At 41.0% G+C, this 16,051-nt stretch overlaps 1 protein-coding gene across 1 annotated transcript; it reads right to left on the reverse strand.

The window, feature by feature from the left end:
- Window positions 1-505: 505 nt before the first annotated feature.
- MEMO1 (mediator of cell motility 1) lies at window positions 506-16,051 on the reverse strand. Its single transcript, XM_033144406.1, is given in 11 exon segments — window positions 506-1,151; window positions 1,497-1,601; window positions 2,826-2,902; window positions 4,543-4,685; window positions 6,022-6,133; window positions 7,401-7,472; window positions 7,475-7,512; window positions 8,574-8,642; window positions 9,596-9,677; window positions 15,905-15,937; window positions 15,940-16,051. Coding segments are annotated over 11 exon segments (888 nt in total). The 5' UTR covers window positions 15,965-16,051; the 3' UTR covers window positions 506-1,019.

Genomic DNA, 16,051 nt, shown 5'->3' on the forward strand with positions numbered 1-16,051 from the left:
ACCTCACTAGTTGGCTCTTGGGATCATTTCTCAGCCCACATCCCTCACCAGCCCTACTTCATATCCTCGAGTGTTTTTGCCTGGCTGAAATGTGTCCTTGGTTGCCTGAATGGAGAATAGATGGGTGGGTGTGAAGGAACTTGCCTCCTGTAAAAGGATGTTTGCAGTACATGCCGTGACCATTTTAGGTGCATCCAACTGATGTGCAATTGCCGACGCGCAGGTCCTTATGGATCTGGAAGGGGGCATAACAACATGCTCTGCTAAGTGTGCCAGGGCCAGAAACAGGAAACCCTGTGCAAAATAGTATTTATTATCCTTTGCCCACTGTTGCTTCTGACCTTGTCTACCACAGACCTGAGGCTCCTGGAAGTTAGCTCAAATAGCAATAGGGCCTTTGCTCTGACAGCTTTGAAGAAATCACTCATGGGAATTTCTGGACAGGGAGAAAAGAAAACTTGCCTGTAGAAAAGAAACCACTCAAAGTCAATCACATCACACCATGTTGGTTTGTGCAGCCCTTTATTAGCAACTAAAATAGAAGATATTTGTTGTACAACGTGGGTAGTAATCGACTATACTGGAGTTTTATTATATTCTGATACAGGATCTTTTATAAATGCATTTTTATTAAAAAGCTTCCACCCTTGTCTGTTTACAACTTGCAAAACTATTCTGAAAGCAGAGTACATGTGCACAGGTCTGCAGAGTGCAAATCTGGGATGTGGTAAATGCTTTTACATGTTGTACCTGCAAGGGGACTGCGTCTGCCACCATCCCTTTATAGCCACTGGCTTTTAGAAGTCACAACATTTTGACACCAGCCTTCCTTCCCTTGTCCTAAACAAGAAAGCATTTTAAAATGAGTTGTAACTAAGGAAGGACTACACCTACTAGAAAAAGAAGAGTTCTATTAGTTTGAGGTTTCGGTATACCCAAAGACCAGGAACTGCATCTTTGTAAGGGCAAGGCTGGGACCCCACGGGGTGTGCAGGTGTCATCCCTGAGTAGTCAGAGGTTCAGTGGACCATGAGCGCTCCTGCTGCGTAACTCACTGAGCTGTCTTGCCAGTTTCGACACTGGCTTGACTGGGCATAATTCAAAAACGAGAAGCTCATGTTCATTCCGTTCTTCTGGAGCTCTGTGATAGCCTAGGGGGAAGGAAAGCAAAAAAGTTTGCTGTTTTGTAAGTAAAGTAGACATTCTCAGAGCAGCAGCACTCCGGCACCTCATTCATAATGGACTCTTGCAAACTTGGCAGGGGAGGACTGGCAGGTATCACTGCTCAGTCCCCACATTACTGAAAGGAAAATGTGACTGGAAATTCAGGGTTTCCCTCAAGAATTCAGTTCCACTCCAAACTCTGCTAAGAACACCACCCAGCTGAGTACGACAAAAGCTAGACCACAGAAGGCTTTGTCACCAAGGGGAGTGTGTGATATTTTCTAGTAATGCCATTTGCTGCATTTGAACTCTGCTTAACAAACAGTACTTACATTTAGTAAAACCCCAATGGGATGTCTTCCACATATCGTATTATGGTATTTCTTCAAGTAATTGCTAAAGGACACAGGATCAAGCTGCTCTATAATGCTCATACCCTAAGGAGAATATCAATATTATGATCAGCTATAATTTAGAGATGCATTTATTCATAACCAACATTTATAGCCTACCCAAGAAATACAGATATCAAACACAAAAAGTCTTAAAATGTAGGAAAATAGCTAAGCTTTACAAACATTTGTGTGTGTGAAAAAGACAGTTATAACTGAATTACTGTGTATTATGAATACACAGAGCTTTCCACTCAATGTGATATAGTCGTCACATCACCTGCGGGGGAGATTGACACCAGTTTGAGAAGCCATCAGTAAAGCAGAAGTTCTACATAACACATTAGGTCTTTTCCTCCCTGACCAGCATGATCAAGAGTTTTCCCCTTGCATTTTAGCTCCAAATCCAAAGAGTTTTGTGATAAACTGGGAAGGCCTAGACCTAGGCCCAACACCTCCTCCCATTAGAGCAGGCATCACCAACCGTCAGAACCACTGGTCCTGTTAGCTAGGGATCATGGGAGTTGTAGGGCAAAACATTTGGAGGGCCGCAGGTTGGGGGTGCCTGCATTAGAGTCTACAACTGTCTCTTAGAACAACTGGTAGCATGCTCTGGATGCAAAGAGCCCCACGGAATCAGACCAAGTGTTGATCTACTCTAATCTTGTTTCTAGATGTCTCCATGGAAACATCTACAAGACAGGCATGAAGACAACAGCCATTTCGCTCGGCAGCTAGTATTTAGATGCAAAAGTGCCTCGGAAGATGGCGACACCATTTAGTTATCATCACTAACAGATGTTGACCTTTTGAAAGCCTTCTAAGGCTGCAATCCTCTCCTCACTTACCTGAATTCACTAGGACTTACATGGTTATGGTTGCACTGTAAGATAGCTATGAATTCTATAGCATAATTGTGCCTTGTGAAAAATTACCAAGTTCTCCCTGCTCCACCGCGCCACCTGAACCTACTGATGAACAAAAGCCATTGGGAAATTCTGAATTCTAGCAATGAGGGAAGAAACAAGTAGCATTTCTGAAAAGTTTCCACAGGGATCCTGGACCTCTAAACTCTTATTTCCCAATGTTGTTGATGGCCACATCGATTCCCTCCTAGACTAGGGATAGATGAAATGGTCTTGATCCATTTTGCATCCCTTGTGTTGAAACAGAAATGGGAATGTGTTATTTGGCACTCTGAAAAATTCCAGGAGCCCTCAAAAAACGCAGGAAGAGCAGACAACAGAAATTATGAAATTTAGCACTTACCATTTTATCTAGGTTTTCAATGGACCTATAGATCTCTCCTTGAGACTCATCATAGTAACTGTATCTGAACCTCTGACCTTAATTAATCAAATTAAAGAAGAAATAAGTAACTAGACATCTATTATGTGGTTATAATTTTTAAAAATGAAATAAAGTGGTATCTGAGCAGGCAGCACAAATCTATGGTGTACGGCATCTTTAAGATACTCTCATTCAGTATACTGACTGCATTTGGATGATCAGCCATCAGTTTAATGATATATGACAATGTCTTCTGCCCATGCACAGAGTCATTTTGCCCATCCCTTTGTGTAAATAAGTTCACAACCAGCAACTCTTTCATTAACTATTATTTCCCTTTTCTTCCAGCACTGGTAACAGCTTTAAAACAAACCATGGTGTTAAATCACCGTGTGCGTAGCTGAAAGGCTCATTTGTATCTCAGGTTATTAAAGTAAAAAAATGACCTTTTGAACTTTTCCATTATATTGCAATAAACCTAATCCCAACAAGACAGCAACCAAATGGATTAAAGTGTCCTCATAATGCAAACATGATTTCTATCAACATTTGGCACTAAGGAAATAAAGTATGGACATGCATTAAATATTTATTATTTTAAAGTAAATTTAAACTTGTATCAATAGTTTAAAAAATATAAAGACATCATTTTGGTTTATGTTGCTTTATTTGCAAAATGCCAGAAGAGCTGTAGTTGTTTTTAATTGCTAGTGCTTTAAGAACACTGCCACTTGTCAGAAATGTTCTTCCTGCTTTGCCCCCTAGCAGCAGTGACAGAGATGCCTACAGTAAAAGCTTGGAAAACTTTAAAATGACACAAAAGCCATTAAAAAACTAGTTCACAGCTGCCTTCTTTTGCTGGCTCTGCAATTCTAATTTGAGTAGAATGAAGCAAATATGAAAAAGAATGATCAGATACAGGTTTGGAATGCAAATTATTAAAACTGCTGGTGAATCCTTGCCACCCTGACTCAACCATGGGGAAAGTTCTCATTTTTGATCATAAAAGAATGTATCGTATGAATTTCCTTTTAATAATAAATGTACCTCTTAAGACACACTCTGTGTGTGTGTGTGTGTGTGTGTCTGTATTTACAGGTGAAACTCGAAAAATTAGAATATCATGGAAAAGTCCATTTATGTAAGCAATTGTTTTCATTAGCTACTGGAGTTTAATATATGAGATAGACTCATGACATGCAAAGCGAGATATGTCAAGCCTTTGTTTGTTATAATTGTGATGATTATGGTGTACAGCTGATGAAAACCCCAAAGTTGAAATTGTTAATTTGGGGTTCTCATCAGCTGTACGCCATAATCATCACAATTATAACAAATAAAGGCTTGACATATCTTGCTTTGCATATCTTGAGTCTATCTCATATATTAGTTTCACCTTTTAAGTTGAATTACTGAAAGAAATGAACCTTTCCATAATATTCTAATTTTACGAGTTTCACCTGTATCTCTGTGTATTTGGTTGTGTGTGTAAAGTCAAGCTCATGCCTTAACTACGACTGTGTCTTTTGTCACCCCTGCCACACCATGCAGGTGTGCAACCAACAAACTCCATCTTCAATTCGCTCTAACAGGATTGTCAAACTAAAATGTATTTCAATGTAACATACACGTATTTTGTGTATATTTGCCAATGTATGCAATTGGAGTTCACAACTATTAACATGCCTCAACTTACCCCAATGACAGAAGTCAGAGGAAACCACAAAAAGATTACAAGGATCTGCTAAATATTTGCTGAAGAGTTTTCCAAATTCCTGTTCTTTTGTCTCACTCAGTGCTCCAACCAACACAGGAACAATGGTAAACTCATCCTTATGGCTTAAAGAAGAGAAAAATAAGTTTGCATTGTAGAGGTTCAAGACAAGATCAGTGCTAAATGGTCCCCTCACCCTCCTGATTGTGCTGCTCCCACATGCAACTTTCCCCTCCTTCTTGTAGGCCTCACTCCCATGTGAAAAACACTGAACACACCCCATGGCACATATCTGACTCCATGATTCTGCATTGTTTCTTAAAAAAAAAGAGAGGAAACAATTCTTTTTTAAAGATTGTTTTGATCTGTTGCCATATTTATCTAACGAGCACTTTCTAAACGTTTGCACCTCACCAGCACACTCTGAATAGTGCTTAAGCCTGACAAAAACAGCATGCTGTAAAGCAGGCTTCCTCAACCTCGGCCCTCCAGATGTTTTTGGCCTACAACTCCCATGATCCCTAGCTAGCAGGACCAGTGGTCAGGGATGATAGGAATTGTAGTCTCAAAACATATGGAGGGCTGAGGTTGAGGAAGCCTGCTGTAAAGAAACAAGAGTATGCTTCAGATGACCAAGCCAGGCTCTCTTTGTATTTCATAATCAGAATAGGTACTCTGGTAGTGATAGCTTCGTAAGGAAAACAAGCTGTGTTTTTTTTCATTGCCTCATGCCCAAAGGGACAGTGATTTTCAAACACTGTTTTGTTAAATAGGTATGTTTATAGTCACACCTGAGATATGTAGTCAATATCTTATGCTTAGACTTGTATTTCGAAGTAGTTAAGTTGTAGAGTTTATTGCTGAGTGAACCTTTGTGATTAATTTGACACTGTATTGCTTGTATTATCTACTATTATAAATTGTATTCATAAAACTGTTTTGTTTGGGTTTTAAATTATGTTACCATGTTTTAAACTGTCCTGAAGCTATTTGATAAAGAGTGGTATATACATTTCTTAACAAACGTTTACAGGCAATTTCTTTATGGAAAGATGCTGCCGTTTTGTAGGATTTGGGTCTCCCTATAATTGGAACAAGCTGCGCAAAGCGGGATAGTACACTTCCTTGATTTTTGCCAATTCTTCCAAGTCACATAAGGAAGGATGGAAGGAACATGTAATAACAGATGCAGTAAGATGACATAAAAGTCCTGACCCCCCTGAACTCTACCCAACCTCTACTGATTTCTACTCTTAGAAATTATCCATGTGTCTAAAAGTTACAGCCTACAGTTCTCTTACTCGTTTTAATGAGCTTAAGACTCTTGAGGATTCCAGCATACTGTATTCTACATTAGTGGGAATGGGAGAAACAGATGCCTCTCAATATAGATTTATTAAAAGCAGGGATTCAATATGTACATTCTACATATGGTGCAGCTTCTTAAAAAGTAAATGGTACCTTTCCATGGCTTTAGCAGTATAAGGCAAATGCATTTCAATACTGTGTTCGTCTTCATCTGTTTGCAGAGACATGCGTTCAAACATTCCAGTCTTCCATAGTTCTGCATAAACTGAGAAGTTTTGAATATATTAGTCTGACTAAAAAAAATAGCAGAAGGCTGCAACAACTGAATGAGAAGCTGTCTTTTCTGCTTATCAACTTTCTGGTTAGACTGGCACTTTACTCAAACTAGGATGAAGTGTATCTCCTCAACCAAGTACTGTGATATAAAATGCCAAGTTAAAACCCTTTGCCTTCAGGCTGTATGGGAGAGCAGACAGTTTATGTATTAAGATTACCAGTAACCACTGGATAGAGACAGAATCAAAAATAACCTATTGGGGAATATCTGTTTATAGAAAACAATGATTGTAGGTGCCTACAAATGTTTTCATGTGCTCAGAAAAGCCCTCTCCCCCCCCCCCCCAATCCTTATATTAACTCAGCTAAAGTATTTTAACTACAGAAACTCTCCTACTAAGTTACAGGTATGTCAGTCTCTTTTATGCAATGCAAGGATCCTGTGTTCCTCCAGATGTTGTTGGACTACAGCTATCATCAGCCTTGGCAGTTCCGGTGCGGTCCAACAACATCTGTAGAGCCAATGGTGCCTCCTCGCTGATGCAAGATTTGATATGAAGACTATCACAACTGAAATTAGAGCTAAATTTTATTCTGTAACCCATCTCACTTATCTCCCAATGTTTTATTTTAGTTACAAGCAGTGGCTTTATATATTTTAGTGTACTGCATCAACTTTGTCAATGAAGGATAAGTGGTTACTGTAAGCAGGCAAAATCCCAACAGGCCTTTGTTCTACTAGGGAGGAAATAAGATTCTAGGCTCTTGAAAGTGTTCAGTAGTATAACTGCACAAAGGCAGAACTATGGCTGCCACAGGAATCCTTGGACAAGTGTCCATTCAGTTCATTCATAAGACACTATTCTGTTAGTCCTGTTAGTTCCCAAGGTTTTAAGATACAAACCAACCAAATGTTTAAAAAATCAAAACATGAAGAAAACAAACAATGAATGCCTTCTCCAGATACAAAGCTAGGCCAGAGTGCAAATAAAACAGTTGGGTTTGCAGAAAAGCTGGTGACAGGCCAACAAAACAGACTGAATTATTTCAACTCCTTTACTACGTGAATTCTAAACAGTGCTCTTCCTTAAGTAATAATCCACTTAGAATTACTTCCTGTGTCATACCTATTTTATTTTATGAGAATATTTAGAGGTAAGTCAAATAAAAGGAAAAGTCACAATGGATTAATAGTGTTCTAAGAATTTAGTTTTGCTTGTGTACTGGCAGTGGTTGTGTATTTTATATACAATTACCCTTTTGATCAATTCGCAGATCATATAGTGGGGTTCTATATATATCCACACTGGAAAGTGCACACCGGGAGAGGGCACATGGTGGGAAGGCCCAAGGATGAAGATTCTCCGTCTGAGGTGAACAGAAAAGATGTAATATTAGCGACTGTCTACTCAACAGAAAAACAACGGATTCCATGAATAGCTAAAGACAGGTGAACGGTTCCACTATCAACGTCTGCACTCCAGCACACATGGACATGCCTCGTGCTCCTAGTTACATCCCTGTACAGTTGTGGCCCAACAAAGGGTTTCTACTTGAGGGAAAAAGACAAGGCTCCCAGTTGGATGCCTTTATTACAGCTCTTTTTTATGTTATCGCTGTAGCATGGCAAGTGAGATGCTACATCATGTAGCATCTAATCTCAGAAATGAGGACTGTATGGTCCTGATTGTATACAGTTCCAGGCAATTTTTAACACATTAGTGCAACCCGAAAATAATGCTGTGGTCCAAACTGTCTCCTCCCTATATAGGAATGTCTTCACATACATGTGCTAATTGGTGTAATCTGGAGCCCAAGCAATTTCGCATCCTGATGGCAACACGATACCAAAGCTAACACAAGTATTGGATGGGTTGTTGTTGTTGTTCAGTCGTTCAGTCGTCTCCGACTCTTCGTGACCCCATGGACCAGAGCACGCCAGGCACCCCTATCCTTCACTGCCTCCCACAGTTTGGCCAAACTCATGCTAGTTGCTTCGAGAACACTGTCCAAGCCAATCTCGTCCTCTGTCGTCCCCTTCTCCTTGTGCCCCCATCTTCCCTAACATCAGGGTCTTTTCCAGGGAGTCTTCTCTTCTCATGAGGTGGCCAAAGTACTGGAGCCTCAACTTCAGGATCTGTCCTTCCAGTGAGCATTGGGTGGGTAGGGTAAAGAAAAGGGGGCATTGACACTAGAACTCCACACAGCATCCATCCATTCAGTCTACAAAGTATACTGTCTCTCAGAGGCATTGTTCAATTTGCCCCAAGGATTGGGACAAAACAGCAAGTTATCTCCATTATGTGTCAGCCACTATGGTACAGGTATCCCTCTTTGGCGCTAGCTAAAATGACTTCTGTCTTAAAGCCAGCATGTATGCAAATCAAGTTCTGTTGTACACATTCTAAGAATCTTCTAAAGTGACTTACGTGATTGAAGGATCCACTTGTTTGTACGCATGAGCTGCACACGACCCACAGTAAGTATACCCTGCATGCCTGAAAAAAAGAGACACATTGTACAAAATTAACAGTCAGCATATTGCTGGTCCATATAGGGGAGCTTGCTGATGTTATGGAGTTGACAAGCAGCATATATTCAACTGGCTCTTGAAAAAATGCAACAGCAGATATAAGCAGCATGCCCAGTTGGTACACTGACAATCAACGAGCAACTCAGCTTACTTACGTGACTCTCAGACAGCAGATATGTATATACCCTTATCAAGGTTATGTTTGCAAGACACAGCAGTGTCTTGCATGAATACGCCTATGACCTAAAATTATGATAAGAGACGGCTGTAATTTGAAGCTACAAGCATTCTATTTCTTAAAGCAAAACCATGTTTAAGATTGAAATATATGAGTAGTGGTCTTCTGAGCAATTACAAACAATGCTGAAATGAAATAGCACACTACCTTTCACAAACACAAGAAGTGTTCTCTCCTCTGGTGATAGGGACTCAAGGGAAGGAAAAAGTGCACACATTCAGAGTAAGGGGAATGCAAGATAAAGCCCTCTCCTCCCCCTGAATTAGCTTGGTTTTACCCATGGTGATGTAATCACATAACAGTGAGTTGAGTCCAGAGAAGTTAGTCATGATTTAGTTTCATTGAAATCCATGAAATAAGTTAGTCCCAATTGACTAGCTTCCTCTGGATCAATTACAACATAATCATAGACTTTTTCTTTTTTACACATTAGCACAAAACAATAAGCTGATCAGGATAGTTGATAGAAATATCAAAACAACATAGAACAAGGAAATCAGTCTCTGAAAATGACAACAAAGAATCAGCTTATCAGGGCAGCTTAACCAGAGTGACCAACATGAACTGGCCTATTTCTCTCACTCCACAAGCACCACTTTTTGCCTGCAAATAGTGGAGTGTGACAGTTGTAACAGTCCTTTTAAAATGGTCTACATGTGAAAAGAAAAAGAAAAACTTACGGTGCAATAATAGCTCTAGCAGGCCTCTTTGTAGATTGTACTTGAGAAAGCCAACCTTCTAGTTGTGCACTCAGCTGAGGTCCTAGAAAAAGAGATAAGGCTTTAAAAACAACAATCACAGGAGAACCAAAGAGCCATTCTTAGAATAAGCAAAATGGCCTATAGCTGCAAACCACAGCTACAACTGTGCACAAGTAGCATTCTGGTACATGCTGCTCAAATCATGCCTGCCCTGCTCCTCCCTTTGCCAAGCTGGGAGAAAACAACCATATCACTGGTTTAGCATTAGGTGTGAACCAATGTGCATGGTTTGTCTCTTTCCAAACAAACCACAGGAGGAAGCCAGAGAAAATTACACCACTAGTTCTATTCGGCATGTGAACAGTGTCACTGTAATGCTTCCAGGTAGCTTCAAAGATGATACCTTGCTAATTTCATTTTTAATCAGTAGCATGTTTGATATTTCACAGGGAGTCATGACAGGAAATATACCCAATAACATTTTAAATAATTTGAAAAACATCAGGACATTAACCGGTCTATTGACAAATAGCTGCCAGCTTGATTGTTGCTTTGTATTCACTCACATTAGCAACTGACCTATTTCAACCCAAGGAAAAATTGCATTCTAGTGTGACCCTTTCCAATGTCTCTGCAACATCCCTTCTCAGTGCTGCTCCCCCAATGCATCTAGTTGTGTCAAGAGCTACTGCTGCCAAAAACAAATTCAGAAGAGGATTGCTTCATTAACAAACCACTTGGAAGTTCTATAACTACATGCTTATCAAACTACACAATAAGGATAATTTTTAAAAGCTAAAGAGGAGTGCGGGAAAAAGTGCCTGGCTCCAAGGCATCATTGAATATTAACAAGGAAGGGTAAACTATGTGAATTCATGGAAGGTGTATTGTTAATGATCCACTGTGGCCAACAGTAGTTTGAACATTTACATAGGTATTGGCATGGAATTGAGATTATTCTAGAACTGAAAGCACCTAATCACCTGATGCCATTGTTGCATCAGGTAATTGGCAGATGGGCAACCATCTGTCACACTTGGTCTGAAAGACTAAATCCTGATAAAGGTCTATCCTGCAGAGCCAAGGTTTCCCAACCATGCAATTGAGTTTGGGTGGGATTTGACTTTGGAACATCCAGTTTAGAAAACCCAATTGAACACCCCATAGTTCAGTGTAGGGCCTGACAGCAAGAGCTTATAGTTTGTTTTTCCTCCTTTAAAAGTCAGCCTAAATTTACATCTTTAGATATAAATTATTAGATGCAAATTTTATGCAAAATTGTGTTCTGGGCATGTGCCGCAAGTCTTTCAAAGTAGCAGCTCTCCACACCATGTATGTGAGCATCCATTTGATTTGGTAGTTTTCATTTCTAGACTGCAGCTCCGCTTTTTTTTACAGCTATCATAAAACCTAGACCTGGCTAGTGAATGAACAGTTGCCACACAATGACTTTCCCCCCCTCCCTGTATAGCTGTGACAGGCAGCCACCCTCCCATAAACATTTGATGCAAGAAGATGCTCTGCATCAAGGCTGCCTGTGGACAACACAAGATGGAGGGGCTGCAGGGAGGGGCGGTGCCTACTATTAAACCATTTCACCAGCTGCAGCCCTCACATCCTGATAAACAGGCTCACAGCAACCAGGGCTTGTAGCAAAAATGATGGGAGTGCTCCTGTAGACACATCTTCACAATTTCTGAGGAAAATTCATTAAAATGAGGAAACAGTAATCTTTGTGTCTCCCTGGAATAACTGGATTTGAAAATAGGCCCAAATAGGCCTATGTCTTTAAATTTAAAAGGAAATGTTTTAAAAGTATCCACTGAAGCAGTCCATACTGAATCAACAAAATGTGACAAACAGCTAAATTTCAACCATGTGAACAAATAAATTATTATAAATGCTGAAATAATCTACAGGGGTTTTTCATATTGGGGGTGGGAAGGAAGAATCTATCACTGGAGGGAGTGCCACAGTTCTCCAAAAATTTGCGCAAGGTCACATTGCATGGAAATGTGTGCTCTTTCTTTCTGCTATAGAATGAAATGTAAACCTTCAACAGTAGTTAAGAGTGCATTTTGCAACTCAGGATTCTCTTTTAAAAAGGTAGAGTGCCACTTGCCAAATTTACAAAAATACAACTATATGATGTCCAATCATTGCAGGCTTTTCATGGTGTGTTTTTTTTGGGGGGAGCATACATTATCTCCTCTGTGCAAGTAAATCCAGCAATTGCTTTGGTTACTTCCATTCACCTAATACAGTAATTAGTTCACCTAGCATGTAAAACTTTGGAGGCTACTGAATTTCTGAAAAACACAACATCTCATCCAAAATCAGCATGTGTGGAAGGTACTTTAATGTTCAAAATGCATTTTCTTTTTCTTTTCTTTTTTAAAAAACCACTTCGTTTGCTCATTTAGTATGGAATGCCCCTTAATGAACTACAAACACCCAGTAACCTGAACTATATAAATTGCTAAAGTTCAAAAATCTGCAAATAGAAAACATAAAACGCCTATATGGAAAAGCTTGATGCTTCCATTGGTAAAATAAAAGATCAATGGTCTACAATGGACCAAAGTTGCTTTCGTAAGTTATCTTTCATTTTTATAAATATACTTTTGAACACCACTTGAATGCAAGAGTGTAACATCATATCTTAAGCAATAAGAAATTTATCCATGACACGACCTTTTGTAGGTGCAGATATCTAATAAGAGTACACAGCTGTCTATAAAAACACATGCCACAGTATATGTTATGGTGATAAAAACATACAAAGAACACAATTCCATGCATGTTTACTCAGATGCATGACCAGCTGTGTTCAATGGTATTTACTCACTAGGAAATGCATGTAGGATTGCAGCTTATTTAAGATACATTTCAGTTGCACAACAGAAGCATTAACAGCCTCTGGAATACATTTTATCCACTATTTCTTTGGTTAGATGCTATAAAGCAAAATATGGTGGTAGCTCTCTCTTGCATCAATGACAAAAACAGGATACAAAACTATCCTGACATACTGTTGTTTCTGAATTTGTTTGCCTTGTAAACAAAATATAATTTGGAGTGGGTTGGTTTTCCTTCTTTCTTCCCCATCACAGGGTAATTTGCATCAGGAAATTTTCTGATGCCCCAGAGTGATTGAATTTAGCATTTCTATTTTACTTGTATTTAGCATACAAAGCTAAAAACTTTGAAACTGCCAAGCTTGCCTAAACTGTATCTGCAACTGGCATCTATTCAGTTACGAATGAACTTATAAAACAGGAAAAATATCCACAGAAAAATAAAGCACTGTAAAAATTTCTACCCTTCATCATCATTGCTTGACATATCCCTTTGTGATGCAACAACCATTGGCAACTTGCTGAGAATGGTCACGGTGCTTATCTTGCATACATTTAAGTTTTACAGAGCTGTCAAAGACTGACTTGTATTTCATGGCCTTCTGACACATCCTTTTACATATTTTTCACACACACATTCACCAAGAGAGAATAACACTTTGTGCATTTGATGACATGGGCTCTTTTCCATGAAATCTTGTGCCATAATAAATATGGTAGTCTTCAAGAGCCACAGGACTCTTTCTTCTTTAAATGAAATTCGTATTTGCACATCACTTTGTGGTTTGGCAGTTAAGTATTTGCTGCAGCAAAAATGGCCTGGCATATACAAGGTTCTCCTATAACTGCTAAGCTCACATTAGTTTTTCTGTAGAGTAAGCAAGAGACCCCAGGAAACCTGTCTAGCCAGCCGGTTCAGTCTTCTTTGTCTTGCTGCCAGCTCCCAAGAGCAGAAAATGTGTTTATTCAGCAATGCATCCAGCAAGCTTGGACACTGCATGTGTATGACAAATTACCAAGCAGTTTTAAATCCATTGCTACACCTGCTAGAAGTTGTGAATTGACACTATATCTCCTGCAGCAATATCCTCCTCACCCTGATTTCAACCTGTCAAAATTAGCAATAGCATTGCATCATCCACTTGCATGACTTCCCCTTGTTCCTCCATCCACACTGTATTTATTGATTTATTAAATTTATATGCTGCCCCTCATCTGAGGATCACAGGGTTGTTTACAATATCAAAACACAAAAATACATAACATAGTAACAAACAAAACAATACCCCCAGTTTAAAGGGTCACACCTTGTTTAATTAGCCAAAGGTCTGGGAGAAGAGAATGTTTTTGGCTGACTGCAAGGAGCAGTCTGACTTGTTGTGAGCTGCTTTGGGGGAGACCTGCTTTGCCTCATAACAAATCCCAAAGCATACAGAAGCACCATGCTTCAGTTCTGGATTCTAGCTTCCTCCAAAGTAGGTGCACATTCATGGCATGTATTGCAGCCCTAAACCTACATTTCCAGTTGGAAACAATCTTTCTTATGACAAGCAATTAGGAGTGATTTCTAAAGGTTAAGATACCTACTACAGTTGCTAACAAGCAGACATGCAGCTAGCAAGTTGCAAGTAGCCAGCAGCAATGTACATATGCTTGTCAAACCTGCTTCTACCTTCTCTCTCCACATCACATTTTTCAGGTAAGACCATAAACCATCATGCCAGAGGAAGTAAGTGTTTGTTTTGTTTCAGTCCTGAAGGTTCTTTTGTTTCTTTGTAAGACCAAATGAAATATCTGGTTGCTGCATACAATACATACAGGGGAAAAACTCATCTGGAACATGTACGCCTTTCATCCTGCAGAGGGCAGTTCTGTGTGCAGCATTTCCTCAGGAGGGCCAGAAGAAAGAAAAGGGGGCAAAGACTGACAACATCACTGGTCTATTTGCTCTTTTTAAATGGTATCAGAAATCCAGAAATGCCAATTAAAATCTCCCCTCATATCTTCTGTGCCTGCTCACTTTAAAAACGCAGGTATGGGGAAACACAAAGACTTCCTTATAAACATACAGTCGTTAAGTCCTTGTTCTTCTTAAGAGTAATGCCTCATTCTCTGGGGGTTTAATAAATTGTAATGGTTATTTTTTTAAGGGGGGAAAACAGTACACTAGGCAGTACAAGATGCCGGATTTGACAAAATGCCTACTAGCTCGATTCAGACACAACTGCTGCGTTCCCATAATCCATTTCTTTCCCTCCCCCGTATTACCCTAAATGACCCCTTTCATTCACACACTTAGATTTTTGTCGGTTCCTCTAACTCGACACCGAACTACCAGGGGATTCTTCTCTTGGCTTCTTTTTCACAATCACCTCTCCCGAAATGCTCTGTTTCCTCGGGGTATAATAAAGGGAATAGGAACCAGTACAGTGTTCCTTTCAATCCCCAGGGCGATCTCAGGATCTCTTTTCTCCAGGCGCCGATCTCCCACCCTTCTGGAGCTTGGCCGGAATTCAACCAGGGCAGCTTATGGAGGGCAAAGGCAACCGGAGGTTCTAGAAAAGGGCCTCGAAATGCTCGGCGGAAAGTGCTGATTCAGTCAATGGCCCACCGGCCGGGGCGAAGGAGAGGGGAAGCCTTGTTCTCGACACAATCAACGCCGGATTCCGCGCCGCGATCGTCGCCTGCTGCCACCTCGACCTCCCTTCAATTCAACGCCGTGTGTGTGTGTGTGTGTGTGTGTGCTGCAAACCGCTCCCTTCCTTCGCCCCATGTCTTTTTAACGCCAATTACACACGCACACACAAATGAGTTCTCATGGCACCATAGAGATTCACAGAATTACAGGGCGATCCTAAGGATGCCTACTCATCCCAAGTCAGTCGTACCCAAGCCAGCCTCAACGGGGCTTACTCCCAGGTAAGCGTGTACAGGGCTGCAACCCTCATTGTGTGACAGCGTTCGTGGGTTACTGGCCACTTCACCAGAGCGCTGCATCCGATCTGGGATACTCAGGGCCACAAAAAAGGTTGTGCGCCCGTACATCAATTTGCCTTTAAGTGGCCACGAGAGTCCTCGCACCCTGGTGTGAACACTCCGGGATTTATCACGGATATGCGTCCCTGGGCACCCATTATCCCCCCACTTCGGATAATCAAAAAAAGCCTTGCATTCCCTGTAGGAGGTTGAGTTCGGCCCACCTTTGCAACGAACAAGAAACCGTATCGTAGTGGCGCCGGACGGTCCATTACTCGGAATTTAAAATCTCCGGGTGCTTATTCGCTTCGGTCGGTTTAGACACCGATCCCCCCCCCCCCCCGTGTATAATAAATGAGAAAAGCGAGCTCATGGAGAACAATCCCGCCCGACGGAGAAATCTAGCCCTCGCCCCCCAGGCCCCCGGAAACCCCCCCGCCGCCCCAGCGCGTACCTGAGGCCGTGTACCAGCTGCCGGCGTGGCTGCCTCCCGGCAGAGCACTCGGTTGGACATCTTGGTGCCTGAGCCGCCTATGGTGTTGGGGGAGGCGGGGGTGAAGGGAGGGAGGGGGGCCTGGGGAAGGGTCCGGCCGCGGTGGCC

The sequence above is a fragment of the Lacerta agilis genome, chromosome 3 (genome assembly GCF_009819535.1).
Source record: "Lacerta agilis isolate rLacAgi1 chromosome 3, rLacAgi1.pri, whole genome shotgun sequence".
NCBI lineage: Eukaryota > Metazoa > Chordata > Lepidosauria > Squamata > Lacertidae > Lacerta > Lacerta agilis.